Source organism: Cynocephalus volans, chromosome 11 (genome assembly GCF_027409185.1).
Source record: "Cynocephalus volans isolate mCynVol1 chromosome 11, mCynVol1.pri, whole genome shotgun sequence".
NCBI classification, from domain to species: domain Eukaryota; kingdom Metazoa; phylum Chordata; class Mammalia; order Dermoptera; family Cynocephalidae; genus Cynocephalus; species Cynocephalus volans.
In genome coordinates this window covers 56,754,288-56,765,797 of record NC_084470.1, presented here as the reverse complement: position 1 = coordinate 56,765,797, position 11,510 = coordinate 56,754,288, and the positions used below count along the sequence as shown (strand labels likewise).

The 11,510-nt window shown below is 48.6% G+C and overlaps 1 protein-coding gene across 1 annotated transcript; it reads left to right on the top strand.

Moving 5' to 3' along the window:
- Positions 1-8,024: 8,024 nt before the first annotated feature.
- On the top strand, positions 8,025-9,092 carry CCR1 (C-C motif chemokine receptor 1). The gene has a single exon (XM_063115152.1). The coding sequence runs from the start codon at positions 8,025-8,027 to the stop codon at positions 9,090-9,092; it is 1,068 nt and encodes a 355-aa protein (XP_062971222.1).
- Positions 9,093-11,510: the final 2,418 nt, after the last annotated feature.

The following is an 11,510-nucleotide window of genomic DNA, read 5'->3' as shown; positions in this document are numbered from 1 at the left end:
CCCTCTTTCACTTTGGGACATGACTCAGCACAACGGGACAGCTGAGCAGGACAGAGAGAAGGGAGAAAGGGAGCAAAGGACTGTTGGACCCTTTCCCCTTAGTTTGTCAGGTTGGGGTTCATAGAAGGCTGGGGGGTGAGAGAGAGCCTGGGAGAGGCCAGAGGCCAGGCAGGCACTTGGACAGAAGCAGCATGGAGTAAGGAGGTGTGGTGGGAAGAGAGGCTGGGGAAGGAAATCAGACACGGTAGGAGGCACGGGGTGGGGTAGGGGAATGAGGTGAAGTGGGGGAGGCTGGGTAGTTACTGCCTAAAATACTCTTGCATCTCCCAAAGGTGCTCCTGTCCACCTGTAAGACCCTCACCAATCTGACTTTGGTGTCCTGGAAATGGCCTGGGATCAGAAGCAACTTCTTTTGTCATGTAGCCAAACAGTGTGCCTGAGGATTAGGCAACAGAGAGATCTCCACGGTATGGCACCACCGACCCCTGTCTTGGAAATTAACCTACTCATGTAGCAGCTGAACCTGAAAGGTTTGCCTCAACGACAACCAGGCTTCATGCTGTGGAAGTGTCTGGGCCATTCCCTGTGTTGGCTGAATCAGAACATAAGGTTTCTGGCATGTTGAGGTTAAGTAAGGAAAGGAGAAGCAGAAACAGGGCTGGGTCAAGATCAAATGTCACGGATGGTATGTGCAGGACCCAAAAGGAACACAAAAGGTCAGTACATGAGGTGAAAGAGGGGTGATTGCAGGCCAGACCATGGGATTGACTTAGGAGGGGCATTAAATTAGGGAATTGAAGTCTTAGACAAACTCAAAGTTAGAGCCTTCAGGTGTGCATCTTACTGACACCTGTCTGTTCTGACTGCATCGGGAGGCTATGACCACTGCCTTAATGCCATTCCTGTATGCAGGTGGAGAAGAATCTCCAGGGTATGACGTTCAGTAACAGAAGCAACATGGGACACGATGTGCATCGTATGCACACACCTGTGTAAAAAAAAAAGTGTGAGTATGCACATGTGCATGTGTGCACGTGTGTGTGCATGTGTGAGCAAGTATGTTTAAAGTGACATGAGAATCTAATACCAGTTGTTCCTGTTCTTTCTGGGAAGGGAAATAGGGGAACAGGGGTCAGAGGTAGATAGGCTTTTCACCTTACATTTTGTGTACTTCAAAAAGGAAATAAACTATATCTCAGGAATTCCTGTAGACTAGTGGTTCTCAAAATTTATTAGAAATGCAAATTCTCGGGCCCCATCTCAGACCCACAGATCCAGATCTCTAGAGGTGGGGCCTAGAAATCTATGTTTTAACAAGCCCTCTGTAGATTCTGATGCATGTTCAAGTTGAAGAACAACTGCTCTAGGCCAGTAGCTCTAGTTCCTCAAAATTTTTTGCATACTAAATTCCCATTCCCAGGCTGCACCCCAGACCAAGTAAATCAGAATGTGTGTGGGTGGGTCAGTAGTTTTTAAAGCTCCCCAGGTGATTCTAACATGCAGCCCACAGAAGCACTGTTTTAGCCTACCTTTTTCCAGCTCTGGGAACTACCTCTTCTTAGACTCACACCTGGCTCACCCTCATAGATGTGATAACCTGGAGATTATCACAGGAATTTCTTCCACGGTGGCCCCAGGCTCTGCAGTTCCCCACCTCCCTTTTTTGAGGATGCTACCTGGCTAGTAGACAAGGCCCCTCAGTTGGGATGAGTATGATGTTGATCTGGATGAAAGCCAAGGCCAACGGGCTCTGCAAGTGCAAAGAGACAGTCATCCAAATGTGCCTCTTGCAGGACCCCCTGCATTTCTTCCTTCAGCACTGGCACCAGGGCTGGGGTGAACAGCTGTTGCAGAACAGAGTTTGGCCTAGCATTGGGCTTCCATTGCAGCCTCTCTGGGGCAATTGAAGCTTTCCATACCTTCTCCTTCCCTCCAAGATATAGGAACACTGATATGGGTCAAGGAAAAAAATGGCAGCTTTGAGAGCACACCCAAAGTTTTTGTGAGGGGAGTCAAGGGACTGTAAAAAGAAATGGACGGGATGGGGTCATCCCTCGTTCCTGGTTTCTCTCTTCTCATGCTGTACTCCCTCCACACAGACGCTGTGGTAAGATTGACGTATGTGTGAGCATGTGAGCGGGCACATGGGGGGTTTGTCTCCCACCCATGAAAGATCACGGGAGACCTGGGCATGGGTTCAGGAAGGGGAGACAGAACAGGCACCTGAGAAGCCTCTTGTTTAGGCCTGAAGCTCAAAGCGAAAGAAGTCTCCCTGGCTCACATCCGATCCAGCGCATTTCTCCCTTTCCTGGAGAAAGACCACGTGGGACTTTGGGCCAAAGGCTCAGAGAAAATCTAGATCTATGGTTCCCAGACTTAAGCATCACTAGTATTAGGCTTCACAGTCAGCTTAACGTAAGAACATCTGCTACTCACTCACCCTGTCCTCAGTCCCTGCCCTTCCGCTCAAGGCTAGTACGTTCCTATAAGAATCCCTGGTACAACTCACCTGTCCCCCTATCTCCTCCCTTTCTCTCAGGCTGGTGCATTCAGATAAAACCATCTTGTGCGAAGCAAACAAAACAAAACAAAACAAAACTGCAACGCCATTACAGAATGCTGAGTGCTCCGAATAGTTGCCCAAATCCCTCCCAGACAAACCCTATAAAGCCTCTACTTTACTGTAAGAGGTTGGAACACTGATCTTTTTCGGTTTTGCCTCCAGGTTCGTTGGAGTAAACTCCCTGCTTGATAAATGTTTGGCTCGGAGTTTTTCATTCTGTTTGTCTCGCTGACCTAACAACTAGCATGTTCCCAGGGCATGCTGATGCTGCTGGTCCGGGGACCTCGCTTTGAGAACCACTGCTCTGGAGGGCTCCCTCAGCCCGTCCCACCCCAGCTGCACACTTTCTCAGCCCAGGCCATTATAAAAATTGTTCCTTACTGTGGTAACTTGCTTAATTGTCTGTGACCCTGACTAAGCTGTGAGCTCTCCAAAAATGGTGTCTGCCTCTTTTGGTCACTGCTATATCCCTGGCACCTAACACAGAGCCTGGCACATGGTGAATACTCAATAAATATTTATTAAATGAACAAATATATTTGCCCAGCATGTTCCCTCTGTGGTGAGGCTACCACAGAAAACTAGAGCTGAACTGGAAGTCTGGTCAAGAATTAGAGGAACTGACCACGTCTCTTCCCTCAGACATGACCAAAGGAGAGGCAGGCCTCACACGCCTCTGTAGTCTTGCAAACTGCTCCTCCAGTGAAGAACTACAAATGACCAGGCACATACAGACCCCCCTATTCACTTCTTCAGGGGCAGAGCTGAGTGCTGACCAGTTGCTAAGCTGATGCCACCTTGTCTAAAGTCTTCGTAATGGTGAGGAAACTGAGCCATGAAGGGACAGGGACACTTTCAAGCATATTCACACTTAGGATTTCTGAATGGCACTTGGCAGCAATCCTGTGAGGAAGGTCAGGAGTGAACCCATTTCACAGAAGACACAAGCTCATGGCAGAGTGGGTGCTGGTGGCTGTGGGGAGAGTCATCATGAGCACAATTTATCAGACATTTTTCATGTGCAAGTTGGTCTCATGCTCCTCCTGTGAGCCTAGTATTGGGTATTCTCATTTGACAGAGTGGGAACCAAGGTGTAGAAAGGTGTAGTGATCTGCCATGTCACCAGTGCAGAGCTGAGATTTGAGAAACAGGAGCAGGGCATCAGAAAGGGAAGGCCAAAACCCATCCAACAGGCCTGTATTCTCTCCACGCTGGGGGTTCCTGGGGGCGAAACCACTCTGTGGGGTTCAATGGGGTGGGGTGCAGGCAGCGGGCACCAGAGAGACAGGGAGCAGCTGGAGGTGGTGGAGGCAAGGGACACTAAAGAGAAGCTGCTGTCTCCCTTAGTCCCCAGCTCAGTCAGAAGGTTTTGAGGAGCAGGACTCAGAGTTCCCATTTAAATCCTTCCATTTGTAATCTTTGAAAAAAAAAAAAAAAAGCGGCGATCCTCTGACCACAAGAACTCTGTGCTCTGCCCCACCCACACACGCACACTCCAGCCCTCAACTGCTCCACAAGTTCTGGGAACTCCTCATGCCACCCGCCTTGCCCAACACAGCTCCGCCCAACCCCACCCTCCCCAATCCCCTTCAGACAGAGCTCCCCAGAGACCTGAAGCACAGCCAAGCAAGCTGAGATCTTCACAGTGACCTTGGCCTTCAGGAACTGTCCATTGGTGAGCGTCGTGGCCATTCAAGGACACCCAACCATACAAAAAGAAGAACCTTGCCCCCGTCTTGTCATTCTGAAAGACTGTGAAACCAGAGTCCAATCTCCATCATCAAACAGGAAGCTGAGTGCTTACTACTTGGTCAGGACCTTGAATACTTAGAAACTCTAAAAGTCCCAGAAACAAAGACTTCATGGACAAAATCCCTTGGACCCAAAGTAAGTGGCACCTGTCTTTTCTGTCTTGTCAGATAGTGTTGAGGGCAATCTTGTTTAAAGTCATGTGCACAGCTAGGGCCTCCTCAAAGGTGGGGAATTCTAAATAGCCCATCAATGCACCTGTAAGGCAAGTACCAGTATAGCAATACTGAGAATGAGTGGATGTATGAGGCTGGGTGCTCAGATGTGAAATGGTTTTTCACTAAAAAGGAAGCACTCTTGAGTGATTGGCTGCTGATGACTGATTAAGAAAGTCAGCCAGTATTAAGGGACAAGAGGTGCTTTCTCTGGAAAGCTATTCAACAAGAAATTACTTGGCAAATTTTCCCATGTAAAGGAAAGCCAAATATAGTATATGAAGAAATGATAGCAAGAGGGAAAAATTAATTAGAAAAAGCTTTGCAGATGCAAGGGTGATTTAATACTGAACCAATTTCTTAAGAAGACTGCAACTAAGGATTCTCAAAATCAGGACGGCTATCTTTGGAGGAGGTAGGATATCATCCACCAAAGACAGAGAGCTGGCCCAGATGACCTCATGGGATGCGCCCATTCTGTTCTTCTAACAGAGATGCAGGTCAGATCTTGTTCTGAAGATAGAGGGGCATAGTGGCTCCTTGCAGGTATCTACTTCAACTATTCCTCCACAGGGTGTCTTAGAGGGTCCCAGATTTTCAGAGTTGGAAACGCCTAGAAGTTTGCACAGCCTGCCACCAGGCCATGTGCCACTCACTGATCCTTTTAGTTCGCACACTGAGTAGCAGGACAGCTCTGGGCTATTCAGACCGTGGGGCTGGGCAGTGATGTGCTGCTAAATGTTTAACAACTGACTCTCCTGAAAAGAGAGCCATGATTAGTAATGTTTGCTGATTTCCATAGTGTAAATACTCCTAGGAAGGTCAATTTCAAGCTACCAACATGCTGCATGTGGAGTTGGGAAGAGATGCACACAGTCGGCTCTTATGAGCCAGCATAAGCCAGCCAGCACCTCTCTGGACCTGGTGTCTTTTACCGTCACAGACTGCCCTTTCTCTGCTCAGAGACTTCACCAACTCCCAGGCTGGAGGACACTAGCATGGGAAGGCTCCAGGCTCCTAGGCTACAGCTGACCGCTATGTAATAACCTTGAGGCAGACGTTTGCAGCAGACTACAGCAGGGCTGGCGGATTAGATGGCAACATAGCCGTTTGGTTTCTCCTCCATGCCCCACCCTGGGTCAGCTCCCTCTAGGAGCAGCATACCCTGGAGTTGTTGCGTGCTGCCTGATAAGTTGGGGGAACAGCAAATGGAGCTGGAGTAGAGGCAGTGTGGAGTGACTCTGTTCAAAATGCCACCTGACAACGCTGACTCAACTTGCCTTCGCCCTTACCAAAATTCCCGAGAAACTGGGCTCTTGGGGTCAGCCTGGCACCAGTGCTCTTTGTGCTTCTTCCCAAGCTATTTGCTGCTTCCACCTGCCAGCCCCTGAAAGTGCTGACTGCCAAACTGTGCTATCTGCCCTTGTCAGCACTGGCAGGCGGCAGAAATCAGAAACTGCCAGCACAGCTTCATTAGTGACCACCAGCCTGGGTTTCTCCAGAAAGAGGGCTGATCTGGTACCTGTAAGTCCAGAGATGGAAGAGTGAGCCATAGGGAAGGATTTGATGGGAATGAAAGCCTCTCACTTCCCACCCTAACAGAACTCTCCCCTTCCAGCCAGGGTGCTCAATACCCCCATGTGCCTTAATTTCCAGCTGCCACTGTAGAAATGTGGGTTTTGTTAGCAGGAAACATTCATTGAGGAGAGTAGAAGCTAAAGCACTAGAGACCCAGGTTTAAGACAGGAATTATAAAGTAGGTACCATCCACTTTACTGATTGGTATCTGGGTCAAATCAATTTAGATGATAGCAACATATTGAAAATTTCAGAGTGTTGTTCACATGGAAGGGACAGTCACTGTCCGTTATTGTCAAGAAAAATCACTTTCTAGATTAACTACAAAGAGACCTGGCAGAGGGGATTTGGGGAGCAGGGTATGTTGGCCAAAATAGGATTGGAGCCTGGGACATCCTGGTCATGAAAAATCTCAGAGAAGGGTCACTGCAGGGAAGGAGGTCCCCTGATACTTCTGAGGGCCTAGTAAGTGTTGGGGGGGGGGGCTTCTCTTATGCATTACCTCACAGTAGCCCTGCAAGGTAAGACTTACTTTCCCATGTTATAGGTGAGGGACTGAGGCTCATAGAAGTAGATTAATTTATCCAAGGTTACACAGCTGGTAGGTTACCTCAAAGCCCATACTCCCTTGGTGGAGGACATCTTCATTCAGTAAGTGATTGGAAATAATTCAAAATGTGTGCTAAAAATCAGGGGCTGGGAGAAATCCTACAAAGGTAAGCTATCTGATGGTTCTTTTTTTGTTTGGTTTGTTTTTGTTTCAAGGCAACCCTGTGTAAAAATATCTGAAAGGTTATTTCAGCAGAATTCCAGTGTCTATGTGGTCATTGTGTGACATCACCTCAGGGCTCTAGGCCGTTCTGTGCTGTTCCTCCCCTGACCCCCAGAATTTTCTTTTTCTCATTAGGTCACACACCCCACCCCACCTCCCCACCTCCTGGCCAGTGCTTCCCTCTGAATCTTCCTCATGGCTCTCACAGGTGATCTACAGAGTTACCCGTAGACCCACCTGTGCCACATAGACCCACCTGCTCTGGTGCCCTTAGCATCCCCAAAGTGATGGGGTTGAGCTACTAGGATTTCTCTATGGCAGCACAATTGATGTTTGAAGTAGAACAATTTTTGCTTTGCAGGACATCATTGGCCCTGCCCACCGAATGACAATAGCATCCCCTAGTCTTCATGACAACAACAAAAGAAAGCCCACATATTTTAAGTGCCCCCAAGGCCCTATGGCACCCCCGGCTGAGAACCTTTTTAGACCCAAAAGCCCCGAAGATCTATTTTTAAGTCTATGACTCAGCCAGGACTGTTTTCCTTCACCAGAGTCCTGTGGACTACACAGTGCAAAGCCGTCACTGTGTGATAGAGGCAGGATAGCTCAGTGGTGTCATCACATGAGAGTGATGTGCGCCTGGGTTTGAGCTCCAGCTCTCATCCCCACCAGATGTGTGTCCTTGGGCATGTTTACTAACCACTCCAAACCTCTGTGTCTCCATCTATGAAATGGGAAGAATAATGAAACCCCCACGAGGGCTGTTAAACACTGAGGCCGATGCCTAGCCCTCGGGAGGTGCTTAGGAAGCGCTGGTTACGAATGGCGTGGTGAGGTCTGTGCTTGCTGAACTTTCCCTTTACAACACCCGTTGATGAAGTAATTGAATTAATGACTTGTGCACTCATTTGGTAGTTGCCTGCACCCACGTTAGACAATAGGTTTCAGAGGGACAGAGAAGGCCTGGATCTCCCCTGCTCTCCATTTCACCTCCAGGGCACAGTACACAGAAGGCCCTCCACAAACATTTGTCAAGTGGTTGAAGAAATGTAACCACTGCCTTGTTTTTGTGGTGTGCAGCCCACTGCCTTCAATGCAAAGTAAATACAGAATCCATTTTCTTTGACCCGTAGGTGAAGCCAGGATGGAGATCTCAGTCACCACAGAGGACTATGACATGACCACAGAATACGAATATGGGGATACAACCCCGTGTCAGAAGGTGGATGTGAGGGCCTTGGGGGCCCAGCTGCTGCCCCCTCTGTACTCGCTGGTGTTTGTCATTGGCGTGGTTGGCAATGCCCTGGTGGTCCTGGTCCTCTTGCAGCACAAGAGGCTCAGAAGCATGACCAGCATCTACCTCCTCAACCTGGCCATTTCTGACCTGCTCTTCCTCTTCACGCTGCCCTTCTGGATTGACTACGAGTTGAAGAATGACTGGATTTTTGGTAATGTCATGTGTAAGCTCCTCTCTGGGCTTTACTACGTAGGCTTGTACAGCGAGATCTTCTTCATCATCCTGCTGACGATCGATAGGTACCTGGCCATCGTCCATGCTGTGTTTGCCTTGCGGGCCCGGACAGTCACCTTTGGCATTATCACCAGCATCATCGTCTGGGCCCTGGCCATCCTGGCTTCCATCCCAGGCTTGTACTTTTCCAAGACTCAGCAGGAGTTCACTCATGACACTTGCAGCCTTCATTTTCCTCATGAAAGCCTAAGAAAATGGAAACAGTTTCAGGCTCTGAAAATGAACTTCTTGGTCCTGGTCTTGCCTCTGTTGGTCATGATCGTTTGCTATACAGGGATTATAAAGATTCTGCTCAGACGACCAAATGAGAAGAAGTCCAAAGCTGTCCGTCTGATTTTTGTCATCATGCTCATCTTCTTTCTCTTTTGGACGCCCTACAATCTGACTGTATTCATTTCTGCTTTCCAAGACTCCCTGTTCACCAGTCACTGTGAGCAGAGCAAAGACCTGGACATGGCCCTGCAAGTGACAGAGGTGATCGCCCACACACACTGCTGCGTCAACCCGGTGATCTATGCCTTCGTCGGTGAGAGGTTCCGGAAGTACCTGCGCCAGTTGTTCCAGAGGCACATGGCTGTGCACCTGGCTAAAGGGCTTCCCTTCCTCTCCACAGACAGGCTGGAGAGGACCAGCTCCATGTCTCCCTCCACGGGGGAGCACGAACTCTCCGCTGGGTTTTGACAGACTCCTTCCTGGAGGCCTACTCAGGACCCAGCAGGAGTGACCTGCCAGGCACACTGGGGCCGAGAGAAGAGGCGCCGTGGCTCTCCCAGCCTGATTGTGACACCTGGCACAGTGTGGGATCACGGCTGCGTGGGATTAGAGGCAGCCTAAAAGTGGCCTAGACTAAATCACCTCTGGGCTTCAGTCTTTTCCATGAACTTCTTCTCCCTGGTGGACGGGAGATGAATTAGTGAAACAGAACATTCCAGAGACTGGGACAAAGGGTGCCAGCAAAGGGCTTGGGCCCAAACAGGATTTCAGATTTGTGAGTATTAACATTTGTAAACAAAGCCACTGCAGCACCCGCCCCCACCCCCTACCTCCATCACCGGTGAACTTGGAAGTAGTGATTTCCACAGCTGGCTCCACTCTGAGCCCCGGAGCCCATCAGCTGCCAGCAGCTGCCTGCCCCACCCACCCACCTGCCCCCACTGTAGGCTTCGGCTCTTGGAAACTCTGGGGAATATAAAACTCATGATGGGAAAATTTGAGACCTAACAGGAAATAGGATTGGGGAATTGCTGTTGGCAGTGGAACTAAGAAAGTTCTCTATGAAGAAGTTTTATATTCACTAAAAATAAACAATTCAGACAGTGGGCAAAGCAGACCATATGAATAAAATGCACTTCTTGAAATAGCCATAAAGTGTGGGGTGTGTGGGGGGACTCATCATTTCTATTTACCATTTCTTTCTTTCTGAATATTTTTCAGAATCTCGCTTCCCTGCAAGTTGGGTGATGTGTTGGTAAATTGACAGCTTTGTTGCAGAAATTAGTAACAGGCAAAAGGAAGCAGGGTTGGTTTTCTTCCTGCTAGTTCTTCATCCAAGCCTTCTGGTTTGTAGATCAGAGTTCTGACTACCACCTTGGACCTATCAGTAGAAAAATGGCCTGCTATGCAAGACGGCAGCGTTTGCGGCTGGGAGGGAGGAAAATGTCCACCAGGAAGATTCCTGCCCTTGCAGGAGGGTGGGGTGGGCCTCTCTGTCTTCATGTAGGAGGTTGAGAAGGCCTTTAACTCAAAGTGGCTTATTCACCCAAAATGTCCTGAACACTTCATCTCTAACCTCTATTTATCACGTATTTGCTCCCTTTTGCCTCCGATGTATATTTCTTTAAAAATCATTTTCCTAATAACAAAAATTATTTCTGAAAAAGCTTAAACACACACACACACACACACACACACACACAAAACTAAACATCAAAATCATCCACATTCCCACTACCGGAAAACAACTACTGTGTGTTTTGGGATGTGTTTTGTTTTAGTTTTCTTCCTGTGTATGTTTATGATTATAACAAATGTGAACTTCAATTGTACTCACTGTGCTGTTGTTTTTCTTTAGCATTATGTTGTGATCTCTTTCCCAGGTCAATAAATCATTCAAAGCATTGTTTTCGGTGCCTGCAGTGAAGTCTCTGGCAAGAGCGTGTCCTAATTTACTCCGCGCACTTTCCCACTATTGCCTGCACAAATTGGTTCAGTCCAGGAACAATGACCGAGGAATGTCCTGTTCTGTTCAAAGCAAGCTCTGAGCCAATGCATGAGGAATGTCTGTCCATGCAGAGAGCTCAGCTCAACGAGGCAGACAGCACACAATGCCCACAGAGCCCAGGCCAGATGGCGGGGACCGCTGCGGAGCTCACACCTCCAGGGCAGTGAAGGGGAGGAAGGAACCCATCAGTAAGAAGGCATCCTAAGGCGACAGGTGTCTGACCATACAACACAGTGACACCAGGCTGGCTTCTCTCCTTTTCTGGATGCCAAAGTTGTACTCTTATCAAGCCACTGTCCCCTTTAGGAGGGAGCTGTCTGTGTTCACATGTTGTCTTTGTACAAAGAATCTGCTGTCATAATGGTCTGGAAAAGTTTTGTCTAGGGAGGAGAGGTCACACTGCCCTGTGCTTACACCTCCACACAGAAAACGTGGACAAATACAGGCTTTAGGAGTCAAGGTGAATGCCAGTTCTCCATTTCTAAACCCTCCAGCCCTCTTTAGTCAAAAAAAGACTGCACCAAAAAACAGTATTTAATCCACAGTGGTAACATAATGAGGAATGTTTCACAACATCCTTGTTATGGTTTGAATGTTTCCCCCAAAGTTCATGTGTTGGGAACTTCATCCCCAGTGTGGAGATGTTGGGAGGTAGGACCTTGAAGAGGTGTTTAGGTGGTAAGGACTCGGCCCACATGAATGGATTAGTGCTGTTATCTCGGTAGTGGGTTCGGTGTGGCGGCAGTGGGTTCCTTACAAAAAGACAAGCTAGTGCCCCCTCCCCCACCCCCTTTTCCACCCTTCTGTCATGTGAGGAACAGCATTCCTCCCCTCTGAAATGGCAGCATCTTGGAAGCAGAAGGCAGCCCTCACCTGAC